At 48.1% G+C, this 13,056-nt stretch overlaps 1 protein-coding gene and 1 long non-coding RNA gene across 3 annotated transcripts in view; one reads left to right on the plus strand and one right to left on the minus strand.

The window, feature by feature from the left end:
• Positions 1 to 338: 338 nt before the first annotated feature.
• FBXW8 (F-box and WD repeat domain containing 8) overlaps positions 339 to 13,056 on the minus strand; it is a 127,429-nt gene continuing 114,711 nt past the window's right edge. For both annotated transcript variants that reach the window (XM_080649607.1, XM_080649606.1), the window contains exons 9-11: positions 5,495 to 5,668; positions 3,273 to 3,383; positions 339 to 2,728 (exon numbers count right to left, since the gene is read on the minus strand). In XM_080649607.1, the coding sequence (XP_080505733.1) occupies positions 2,584 to 2,728; positions 3,273 to 3,383; positions 5,495 to 5,668 (430 nt within the window). In that variant the 3' untranslated portion in view covers positions 339 to 2,583. The remainder of the gene's footprint in view (positions 2,729 to 3,272; positions 3,384 to 5,494; positions 5,669 to 13,056) is intronic.
• Positions 2,315 to 7,836, plus strand: LOC308238056. The gene is made up of 6 exons (XR_013959518.1): positions 2,315 to 2,826; positions 3,249 to 3,415; positions 3,886 to 3,963; positions 5,467 to 5,692; positions 5,848 to 6,068; positions 6,931 to 7,836. It is a non-coding gene; the product is annotated as an uncharacterized lncRNA (long non-coding RNA).

Consider the following 13,056-nt stretch of genomic DNA (forward strand, 5'->3'; position numbering starts at 1 on the left):
GATGTTTCCTCCTACCAGTGAGACCCAGTGAGCCAGGGGTTTGCCCTTGCCCTGGGAGGGTGATGCTGGGGGTCTTCTAACCATGTACTGTCTGGGCACCAGCAGCGCCCTCTAGTGGCAGAGACGCAATTCTCAGGATGCGCCTGGTGCACAATTTCACAGGTAGTTTTGTGGGTTCCCTGGCTCCTGGGCTCAGAACCCTGTAGTGGTGGTTCTGAGATAACGACTCGATCGATCTCGATCGATCGTGGGCAGCAGAACCAGGCCACCGAGCAAGGTGAGATGTCGGGGCTGGGGGAGATTGGTGGCCAGAGGTGGCAAATGAATTGAGCAATAAAAACATTTTCGAAATTTAATATTAGAACCAACATAGACATAGTAATGAAGTAGAAAGCAAAGTCATACAACGTTTTGAGACGGGACACAAGAGCCTGGAGTGTGGCCCTTGGTCCCTGCAGCACACCCAAGTCCCCTCTTCTGCAGGGGAGACAGCAGGGAAGAGCTTGGGAAGCAGAGGTTAGATCCACAACCAGCTCAGAACGTGGGAGCAGCTCCCTGAAAACAGCCCACGGGGAGGAACAGCCCAAGGAGTGAGCGGAGGGGTGAACATGGCCAAGCCTTTCTCTGCTGCTGGGCAAATGGCGGTTTATAAAGGGACTCTGACCCTTTCCCCACCCAGCCCATGTCTCCGGGATATAAAGTTTACAGCGGAAACACTGAGGTGGGCGTGCTGAGAGGTAACGGTTTGGGTGACAAACGCTTCTTTGCAAAACCCAGACACTTTCAGGAATGGGAGGGGAGTTATATACAGGTTGCGGGGGAGGGGAACCTGTGCTTGTAACATTTTACACTGGACCAGCTGTTGCGTGAATAACTAGTTTAAAACTATTTTTAATTTTGGTGTAATTGTCTGGGTCTGATTTCTTTAAACTGTTCAATTATGTAAAATTGCTGCAAAGCTAGTTCGGAAGAAAGAACTGGGAGATCAGACTGGGCAGAACTGTTTCTTAAAAGGAAAAATGTTACCCAGTGGTCCAGTGGCATTAAGACTGAGAGATGAACATCTTACAGAAGCGAGGGGTCAGAACCCCGAGTGACAGTGAGAGGAAATCCCTCCTTTGCCAACTGCAGCGGCTTCACTCCTGAAGTCGTGGGGCTGAAGGAGGCAGAGCCATCCGGACAATGCTGCCCCCCGGGAGGGCAGGCTGGGCGGAGAAGTGACAGTTCCTGGTCACGGCTCCACTGGCCTCCCAGTGGACGTGGGATTTTAAGGACGACCTTAAGCAATCGGAACCTTCACAATCAAAGGTGCTGGGACTCTGAGTGATGGCCCGCAGGACTGGGCCCATGTGACACGCTCGTGTGCGCGGCCCCTGCCGTGGCCACCCCGCTGGTCTAAGCTTGCGGAGGTGAGCCTCCCCTGGGCTGGATGTTGTGCTTTCATGGCCGCTCAGGTCGTTCTGAATTTCCTTCTTCAAAACCAAGTCAAGTCGGAGTGGTTGGAATCTGCGGATGTTTGTTGTTGCTTTGGGACTCAGGGTCACTGAGGAAGGCCAGCCTGGTATCAGTCTGTGCAGCAGGGGACTTCCTTGGTGGTCTCACTTTGTGATGGTCTGTGGGTATTTGGGAAGGTACAAAACGGCATGTGTTTCTATTGCCAACTTGTATGTTAGCTAAGTACGTCCTCGTGCGTGTTTTTGCTGCTGTGATCTGTTGCTAACTCCCTCGAGTGTGGTCTTGCTTCTCTGTAGTTCTGTCCGTGTTACTGTGATGTTCTGAAGGTCTAGCAGGTGGCTGCCGCCAACACTGTAAGCCAAGAGTAAGGCAACGGTTTGCCACTTAGTCCTTTGGAGGTGGAAGCTGTTTGTCAAACGGAACAGTTCTCTCGCCTTGGCATTACCTTAGTGGTTTGACACGACAGTTCCTCCCGTGTAGAATCACCATCCGTCCCATTGGAGAATGGCTGTTTATTCAGTGATTATGTAGAAAATATCTGCGTTGTGTCACATGTTGTAGACGCAATAATAAGCAAAATAGTCATTAATGAAATAATGGTATAAATATATAATTATAAAAGCTCTGTGGAAAAATACTGCTAACCCAGGTTTGCACTGGTGAGATGGTATCGGAGAAGCCCACCTGAGTGAACACCCGATCTCATCTAGGCACAACCCAAGGGGGAAGGACTGGAGGCCGGGCAGGTGGGAGCAGGGCTAAGAGCCTTGTTCACAGTGATAAGCCCAGGCCTCAGTGGAGCTGCAGCGTCAAGGCGAGACGGGAACCCGCTGGGGGTGTCACCCCTGCGGCGGGCTGCTGAGCTGGAGGAGGAGGAGGATGTGGGGGAAGGCGGTATACATGTGAGTCATCAGTGTGTGGTTCTCAAGGCCAGGAGAGAGGGACCAGTGAGGTGAAACATGCCTGACGAGCCCCAGCTGTGCACAGTCGTGGGCGGAAAACAGACGGGAAAGTGCAGGCAGTTCAGGAAGGTGCGTCACACAAGGACCCCGGGGTTGCTTTCTTCCCCCAAACCTTTGAAACCCGGAGCAGAGGTCCTCTGTTGCTCTTCCCATTTCTCATTGTCCCCTAAGTACTGTCGTAGGGGAAGGCGAGCGCGAGGTCATAGCTGTTCCCCGCCGTGGTGTCGCAGGACGAGCGGCAGGCGGGAAGAGCACTCTGCAAGGCCAGCCGGTCCACTGCGAACTCGTAGGCGTGGACCAGCCCCCGGTGCCTAGAGGGAGCACAGAGAGGGCCGTCCTAACAGATCTGCCCTTTGGGCCCACAGTGTGCCGGACACTCAGGACCCCGGGACTAGAGGTAAATGGGTAGGTAAGTGCCAGGAGGAGAGGCCCCTGGCCTCAGGCTGCTCAGGTGCCAGGCCAATAAGAAGCACCTGAGCCTCGTGCATGGGGTGAGGAGGGAGGGGTCTCCCTTGTGTGGCAGCTGAGTCACCCAGCCGACCCCGCAGGAGGACTTAACTCAGAAGCCGTGACTAGGTATCTAACCACTGCAGGTCCCTAAGCCCTGTGTCTCGGCCTCTCTGTGTCCCCACCCATGCAGCCATCCTGCAGCAACAGTGAGATATTGTGGGGAAAACACTTAAAACGGGCACGTAGCACATTATTTGCTAATATCACTCACCCTATTGCATCTATAGTTACCTGTGCCTGAGGGTACATCCCGTAGGGAGTAGTGTGACATGGGGGGTTCTATTCTAAGATCAAATGTAACTGTCTTTTCTGCACATCCAGACCACAGCAGCCAAGCCCACTGACCTCCTGTGCGTGGCAAAGTTGTCCAGGTCGGCACTACGCACCACCCGCTCGTAGGGCACGTTGGCCGTGATGAGGCTGTGGCTGGTGAAGGAGAGGTGGCGGACGGGGTGTCTGGAACACAAGGGGAGAGCGCTCTGGTAAAGGTAAGTTCACTGGAAATGGAGCACGTCCTGCATTTGCTGCCAGTCTCGGAAGTGGAGAACTACAGGGACCCTAGAACCCTCTAAACCAGGCATTCCTTTTATAGTGGACACCACTCTGGGTGATGTCTTGCCTTAGTTCCCAAAGTTAGAGCCAGGCCCACTCTGTAAACAAGTCTGAATGCCCCCAACAACGGGGTGTTTTGGACATAAAGGATAAACTCAGCAGCACGTAGGCGAGAACACCCCAGGCTGGCCGGTGTTGGACAAGTCACCCCAGCTCTCCGAGCCAAGTCCATCTGCAGGCATGGGAACCATAAAGGCCCCGTAGTCCTAAAGTCGGGGGGCTCCATGTGACACAGGCCGTCTGGGTTGTAAACGCACACTCAGAAAATCTTGGGATGAAATGGCTTGAAATCTATGTACCAAGTTTTGTTCATTCTAAAACCTTTTCATTGCTATTATGGTCACAGCACTGAGCCAGGAGACCCAGGATGAAAAATGTCCAGTGCAAGCAGAGACCTGGCATCAGAGATGCCCGCCTGGTCAAGGTAAGACATACCGGGGGGCTGGGGGGCAGAAGCATGGTTACAGTGCCCTAGAGCGTGAGATGGTACAGGGCACACAGATGGGACCCAGGGTCCAGCACTCAGGGGGAGGAGACTGCGGCTGACAGGCCCTCTCAGAAGGCACAGGAGTGGGGGAGTCACAGGCTTCCTGGTTAGAGCAGAGGATTCTCTCGTGAATAAAGGGAGTCTGAGCCCAGTGAGGCAGGAGGAATGGAGAGAAAAGACGGGTGTGAGCAGGACTCAAGGAGACAGGCAGAGGTGGGGCAGAACAGGCACCTGACCAAGTGCCAGCTGGCAGAGCTCAGAGGAGCATCACAGCAGTAGTGGCAGGTGCCTGCTAACAGTGACCTGATGAGGGACAAGCCACTAACCGGTGGCAGAACTGGATGTGCATTTACAGACGAGTCAGGACAACAGTGCTGGGAAGACCTTACTTAGCCGGCTTCACCAGCACCGCTCACCCGAGGGCATGCAGCTTCTCGGAGAGAGAATGAGACCTGGAGTGCAGACCTAGTGAGCTGCACGCGGGGGAGGCAGTGCTGGAGCCAGGTGGAGCCAGCTCTAAACTCTTAAAAGGGATTCCAGTGGGTGGGAGTGTTAGTTGCCTTTTGGCACCACCTGGTGGCAGCTCAGTGCATCACCACAGAGGTCAGAAAAGGGCCTATGGGAGGGCTTGCCCAGTACGCTGCAGGTCACCCAGGGCTCTAGTCTGGAAAAGCTGCTGCTGGGGCACTCGCTAGCACTGCCCTCCAAGGCAGAAACCACATTCTTCTTTTAACCTGGCCCTTCTTGTACTTAGAATGAAGACTGTGCTGCCTTCTTGTGGGCCTAGTTTATCATGATTTGCACTAGAGGGGAACAAAGCTCAGCTCACAATTGCAGGCTGTGGCCTTTCCTCCCACCTGCCTCAGAAGCAGAGTGGATGGGGTGAGCTGACCCCTGCTCCAAAGGTCAGGAGCAAGCATGTCAAACTCAAAAGGCTAACATGGGCCAAATAAACGAGGCATGTGGCCCGCCGGCCGCGAGTTTGACATGCTTGCTGTTAAGTGTTTAACCAGTTAGGCTCCGCTCATGTAAACATACCTACACCTGTGAAGCCATCGGCCTGTGCTTGAGATGGTACCTATTTAACTTGAATATTCGAGTTAAAGGTTGAGACCGCACCTAGTCCAAGCCTGAATCCATCCAGTCCTAAGTGCCCTTCTACACCGTGGAAGGAAGTCCAAGGAATGGGCAGGACATCACGTCCTGCTGCTGAGACTCTGAGTGGAGGGAGGTGGGAATGAATTAGGGCACTTTTCACAATGGGAGAGAGGAAATGCCTCTCTGTCTGTGACTGGCTCCACTCCTCAGCCTGAGCTTCCTCGTCTGAAAATGGAGATGACAGCAGCTGGCTCCCGGGGTTACAGTGAGGACTGTAAGCCCCAGACGGCACTGAGCACAACACCTGGCTCAGAGGCTGACTAGTGTCATCATTACTGTTAGCACTCGAGGTGCCGAGAAGCAGCTTTACCTGGAATGCACCTCCCACAGCTTCTGGTTCATCCGATAGTCCCACACGGAGACCAGGCCCTCCTCGCCTCCACTGACAACTTTCCAGTCGTCCATCTGCACTGCAGAGACGCCAAGCTGGTGTGCAGAGAGCGACAGGGCGATCTTGTTGGTGCGGAGGTCATGGATCCTCACCCTGAAAGGCCCAAGATGAGCAGAGGTAAGAGTTAAAGCCTGAAATGACAAACCCCTCCTGGGTTGTGCTGGGGTCTAGGCACAACAGTCCTATGAAGACAAAGACCATAAAAAACCCCGGTGGTTGCAAACATCTAAACATGCTACAAAACGTTATCTCCTTGGTACGCTGTCATACAGAGGAGGCCCAGACGCAACAGACATGAACTAGTGAAGAGCCGACAACTGCTTATTGGAAGGATTTAAAAGCACACAGAACAGGACAGACTCAGGACCAGTCCAGTAGTTGCCCTGTCACTCACTTTATCAGATCAACAGGGAGACACCTGTCCTGGGTGCTCGTCCCCAGAGGGAAGATGAGCTCTGACTGCGCCTCCACATGGGCACCGGCTGCCCTAAGGGTAAGTTTAACTCTCAGCATGGAAATTCTGCTTGTGGTATAATATTCTGGTAAGGGCAAGAGGTAAATCAGTTACGCCTGTCTGCCACCCGAACCCTTACCTGGTTGAGAAAAATAACATTTTACTCAACTCTGTCCATCACCATCTTGCTGAAATGTGGGAAGGGAACGCCTACAGTTGAGCAAGTATAACAGAATCGTGAGAAGTGACTGTCCGGTGCCCACATACTCTTACCTAAAGTCTGGAAAGAATCACTTGCCTTGTCATCATCTGAATTTCTCCCTGCCCCTCACCTGAGGATATGCTTTTCGTTGATTTTAGAGAGAGAGAGAAACATGGATCAGTTGCCTCCCGTACTCGCTTCAACCAGGGATTGAACCCACCACCTTTCAGTGTACAGGACAACGCTCAGCCAACTGAACCACACCGGCCAGGGCAATCATCTAGATTCTTAAAAGAGGTTCTTAAAGTAACTGCTTTTTATACAAGTATGTGACCTTCCACATCAGGATAAATTATATAGAGACAGAAATCTCTTCTCCACTAGAAACCCCAACATACTTAGCGTCTGAAATCAGCCACAATCTACCACTGAATGAGACAAAATGTGTGTACAAGGCCCCATGCTGTAACTCACCTAGGGGGTGCTGGGCAAACAGAATGCTAGCATGGCCCATGTGACCAATGACGTGTTTGACACGAAAACTGGTGAGAAGGGATGACCTGAGACATGTCCTACACTCTCGGTTATATGAGAATGCACACACAAATCTATTATTTTGAACTGAAAATTCTATACCTAGCTTACCTACCAAATTTGAAGGCAAAATGAAAAGGCTTTTGTTTTGTTTTCTTTTCACAGAAAAGGACTCAGAGTGAGCAACCTGTAGCTATTCCGAAAGGAAGTGCTGCAGCAAAATCCTGGAGGACTGTGAGGAGCCAACACACAGAACAAACACTGAGCACAGCGTAAGAGGAAGCCGGCTTACGTGAGACCGAACGTGTGTGCTAGGCAGTAGACACACACACAGCAAACCCACCCAGAAGAGTTCAAACGGGTCACAAAGCAGAACTCAATATATGATACACACAAATGCCATGTTTGCCGGTGCAAGGAAGAGGCAGTAATTTTAACACCAGAAAAGGGATTTCGGAGCACAAAGATGAGATGAGAGTACTTTAGAATGATGAAGGGTACAATTCACTAAATGTTCAGTAAAACTTACCTGGAAAAATAACCCAAAAAACCTACATGGACCTAACTGTTTAATTTGGTTTCTTTGGTCATTACAATCTATTCAGGTTTTCTATTTAATTGTTTAAATCTCCAAATTTGAAGATATGGATGAATACATGACTTTCCAAGAATGACCAAAACTGACCCCTGGGGCAGACAATCCCAACAGAAGTAACGAAGAGTAAGCTGGGACAGCTGTCCCCGCACAGAGAACCTGGCCTGCTGCGGGGAGCAGCCCCCAGGAGAAGAGGAAGCTTCCAAACCTACAGAAAGCCAGCATTCTCTTCCAAGAAACCCGACGAGGAGAGCACGCGGGAAGGCAGCAATCGATCGGTATCAAGGCTAAGACCTGAATGAAATATTAACTAACAGAATCCACAGCAACACACTGCCAGCGAGCGAAATCCACCCAGCTCCTGTTAGCACAATTCACCTGCTACTGTAACAAACGAGAAAGAAACACAGTCACTCCCATGGATGCTAAAACGAAATCTGATGGAATAAAACATTTATTCCTAATAAAAAGTCTTTAAAAAATAGTGACCTGTACTTTTACCACTGATATTTCACATTGTTTTTAAAAATTGGATATAATTAAAGAAAAGAAAATGAGGTGGGAATTTATCACTAGAGATGGCAATCCAGTAATACTTGAGAATCAAATGCAAATTAATGTCAAAATTAACAGCTGTATCTTTTGTACCAACAACCACTAGCTTTAAAAATGTAATCAGAGATCCCACTTATAATAGCAATTAAAGGCAAAATACCCTATACCTTTATTTTAGAGTTCTGCCATATACATTATACCGAAATAAATTATAGAAGGCTCAAGAGTCAACATAATTAAACTCTAAATAGTCAGAATAGGAAAGGCCTTTCTAAATATAAAAGGCCTGGAAGTCAAAAAGAAAAATATTGGTAACTGTATATAAAGTATTTAAGTTTTTCCCACATGGGAGAAAAAAAATCATAAGGCAAAATGATCAAGTGGGGAAAAGGTTGGTAACAGAGAGGGCTGGCTAAAGCCTTCAAATTGATAGTCAAGATCGACAACCCAAAAGTAACTGGAGAGAAAAGAAAAAACGTTCACAGAAAAAGAAATACTAACGGTTTTTAAACATGTGTGACATGTTCTAGTTCACTGGTGAGGAGAGAAATTAGGAAATAAAACTAAAGCAATACACCACTTGTCCCCTATCACCCAGCAAAGATAAAAGTTTGGCAGAACGCTCTGAGCCCCTCCGTGCTGTGAGACCTGGGAGGCAGGTGCTTATGTGTGGCTAATGTGAGCATAAATCCCTCTTTGGGGAGTGACGTAATATCCAACAAAATAAAAAATACACCACTGACCTAGCAGTTCTGCATTTAAGAATTCAGGATATATCGCATGTGTACAAATGCACACACATACAGGCATACAAGGCCACTGGCCAGAGCACTGCTTTTAGTAGCAAAAGATGGGGCTTCTGTTTCAGGCAACTTGTGGACCCACTCATTGAAAATCCCTTAATACTGCTGGATACCCTTTCAAATGCACTACTGAGCTCACAAAATCAGCGCCTTCCCCAGGGCTCGAGCTGAGAACCAGCCTGGAGAGCTGCAGTGCCAGGGTCCTGTGTGCATGTGTGGTGGGGTGAGGCTGCCGGCAGGTGCCAGTCTCAGGAGCCAATGGGTTTGGATCTTACCTGGACACAGGCCCACCCAAAGGGGGAGGGGGTGGGAGTATTGAGATTCCTGCTTTATAAAAATGCCAAAGTAACCTTCTACAAATGAAAATATAGTCCCTGAAATTAACAGGCTAGAAAAGTTTATGAATTAGAGGATACATCTGAAAAATTACCTAGAATGCAGAACAGAAATTAAACAGGTGAACAATGTGAATGAGGGGTTGAGAATAGAAGGGAATGGTTCAGCATGTGTTTGAAAGAAGTTCCAGAAGGAAAAAATAGAGTGTGTGTGTAGCAAAGAAGCAATATTCAAATAGTTAATGGCTAATATGTTTCCCGAATCAATGACAGTGATGCATACTCATACTTCATGAGCCGTAATCAAAATAAATACCACCTAAGAGTATCATAAAGTGGGAATATGCAAAAGTCTAAAAGAAGTATTAAAAGCAACCTAAGAAAAAGGACATTCCCTACTAAAGAATGACCATTAGAACAACGGGAAAAACTAGAAACAACATTTAAGTCCTCATGCATTTGGATGGCACAATTAACTTGCTCCCTCAATGGAGTGCGAGCTAAAGCAATCACGGTGCATCCGGACAGTGGAGCCAGTGCAGCCACTGGAGAGTGAGACAGATCTAGGAACACTGACAGGCAGCCGTCACCAAAACACGGCTCTACGTCCAACCATGGCCCACGTGTGACAGGCGGAGGGTGTATGCTGTGCACGTGCAGTTGCTCCTTAGAAAAGGCTCACTGTTCCCAGAAGGCCGACTGCTTCCTATTTATGCCTCTGTGCTATATATATTTCTGTTAATTTCAGAGAGGAAGGGAGAGGGAGAGAGAGAAAGATCAATGACGAGAGAGAATCACTGGTCAGCTGCCTCCTGCACGCCCCACATTGGGGATCGAGCCTGCAACCCGGGCCTGTGCCCTGACCAGGAATCAAACCGTGACCTCCTGGTTCATAGGTTGACACTCAACCATTGAGCCATGCCGGCCAGGTGCCTCTGTGCTTTTTAATTCAAGTTTGAAGGTACAGGTTACCTGTTTAAGTAAAATTGAAAAAATTTAAAGAGAATTTTAGAAGGACATACTCAAATTGGTAGCAGTTACCTGGGGGAAGAGTGCCAACTAAGAATGAGGGGGGAAAGGCGGCTTTTACTTTTGACACCGCCATGTTGTTTTAAGAAACAACTCATTCGTGACTGGAACAGGCACCTTGAGGTATGGCCACGCTGTTTAAGCTGGGTGGGGCGCGCACAGGCATTCGTTACTCTAAACTACACATCCCTCACCCTCCCATGTGTATACTCTGCTTCAAATATAGATGTCGTCTCAGAGCACAGAGGAGATGCATGAATTCTTCCTGGGTAGGACATGCAACCAAGTAGGTGACACATATTAATGGCGACCCCTATTACTCCAGCATGCCCTTCAACCCCCCACTTCCCAGAGAGGGGAGCTGGGCCTCCAGGGATGCAGGAGAACGTGCAATGTGCTGGAAAACGAAGGTCTCCCCTCCAGCCCTTAGAAGCGCCATCAAGGCCTTGGTGGGTGAGAAAGGGCAGGAAGGTGTCAGCACCGTAGAAGGAGCTTTCCCTGCAGCAACCACAGCCGAACTGCTTGCTAATGGGGACCAGAGAGGAACAGGGAAAGGAAAAATTTAGCCCAAATGCTTTTCAGCACATATCCGGTTAATAAGGGTCTACTTTGCCGTGGTGATTTTCATAAAGAGCCCCTCTGTTGAATATTTATGCTCTATAATTTACAGTTTGGCTGTTAAGGAGACCAAGGCAAACACAAATTTGGTCCAGAAGTTCAAAGTTTGCCATCTGTTTTCCTATTGTGTTTAGATACCAGTACGGATGGCTCCAAACAAAACAAACAAATATACCAAAAGATACAACATTTGCGTATTTTGTATCACCAAGGAAACGAAAATGGGCCAAAACAGACTTGAACTTCTCCCCACAGGGAAAAAGGAAAAGCATTTACATGACATCTCCTTGGAGAGGCCTCACTCTGGCCTCTTGTCGCCAGATAGCAAACACCACAGCGTGCGAGGTCCACACAAGCCGTTCAAATTCACATTCAGGGTCCGGTGTCTGCCTCGAACAGCTGACCGTGCGCGGCACCAACCCCGACAGCAGCGCACCTTAGCAAAGCCCGTGTCCTCAGCACTCAAATCAAACACTCGGCGCTGGGAACAGGTAGCACAGCAAACGGGCACTAATATATGCCAAGACGGCTGATTCCAGGGACAAAAAGAAGCCAATGGTAGGTACTGAGTCCCTATCTAGTGCATAGTTCATCAACGTTGCCCGCTGAAAAGAAAAATAATTGGTCAGAAAGCTGTAATTGTATTATGTTTAATATTCATGGCTGGATTTGGAGGGCTGTTCCAGCACTCCCTCTCTCCAGCCCCTCTCTAATGAAAATCGCACCATAGGAGTCGGCTCTAGCCCGCCAATTAAAACAAAAGACACCAGAACCTTCCAAAGCCTCCAACAGAGGAGCATCCATCTGATGGGCAGGAAAACGTGCTGGAACGGAGAGGGAGGCACGCTCTGGTTGGTCCTGTGCTAAGAGCTTTGAATAACTTATTACAACACTTGCAGATGGAGCAAATACAACATGCACGCCCCATGCTCGCTCTCTCTAACAGCAGGCAGCAGGGCCAGAGCACACCGCAACTTTGTATTTGTCAGGGCAAGAAGTGAGCGCTGAGACTCTTTAATTGGGGGTCACAACTCAGGGCTCGCTTCCCATTGCTTTGGATTAAATAATCCCACGTAATAATAAAGCAAGCTGTACTAGATGGCAAAGATGAAGACTATTCCGACTCAGCTCAGCAGTTTCATTAAGAAGGACCTGCCCTTCAGCTCTATTTCTATCCAGAAAATAAAGGAACAAGCAAGAGGCATTAAAATGTAGGCTTTTTAAAAAATGACCAAATTAATAAAGAAAACTAGTATTTAAAAAAATCAATACATGATTCTGTTTTGTTTCATTGAACCTGGGCTATTAAAGAGGATTTTAAATATAACCATTATATACCAAAATCAATAGCTTTATCTAGATAATACTGGTGATGGCCTTTAGTAAATGATTCACTTGAAACAGCAACTAGAAAAACGGCCCACTTTGATCCAACGAGGCTATGCTGAGAGCTCTCTACTTTAAAGCTGCGTCTCTGAAGTCTCCACTTCCCACAAAGAGCAATAGGCCCATCGGACCAATCACTCCACCTTTCTGGGCCTGTTTCCTCAGCCAGGTCAACAGGAGAGAGCTCTGCTTGGCCGTACGTTCTGCGGCCCCTAACAAGCCCACCCAGGTTTTACCTCTAGACACAATGATGTAGGAAACACCAAAATAATAGGGCACATGACCCCAAATTGGAAACACAGAAACATTCCATTTACTTTCATTTCTTTTTAAATTTTAATCAGATGAGTATACCTTGAATAACCCCTCTCTTTTACGGTCAACTGATTTTCAACAATAGTGCCAAGACAATTCAATGGGGAAGGAATAGTCCTTTCAACAGATGATGCTGGGACAATTAGTTATCCACATGCAAAAGAATGAGGTTGGACTCCCACCTCACACCATATACAAAAATTAACTCCAAATGCATTGTGACCTCACTATAACAGCCAAAAGTACAAAAATCCTTTGAAGAAAAAACAGGAGTAAATCTTTGTGCCTCTGGGCTAGTAAATGACTTCTTCACTATAATACCAATAGCACAAGTAACAAAGAAAAAAGAGATGACCTGAACTTCATCAAAATGAAAACCTGTGTGCTTCAAAGAACACCATCAAGAGAATAAAAAGACAACCCACAGAATGGGAGGACGTATTTACAAATTCTATCTGAGAAGGGACAGGTACCCGGAATACATAAAGAACTCTTATAACTCAGTAAGTAAAAAAGAGAACCCAATCTAAAAAATGGGCCAACGATCTGAGTACACATTTATCCAAAGAGGTGCTCAGCGTCAGGAGAATGAAAATTAAAACCAATGGTTCTTGACTTTCTCCGTCTGACTTATTTCACTTTTCATGACTGAAAG

Source organism: Plecotus auritus (genome assembly GCF_963455305.1).
Source record: "Plecotus auritus genome assembly, chromosome: 13".
Taxonomy (NCBI): Eukaryota; Metazoa; Chordata; class Mammalia; order Chiroptera; family Vespertilionidae; genus Plecotus; species Plecotus auritus.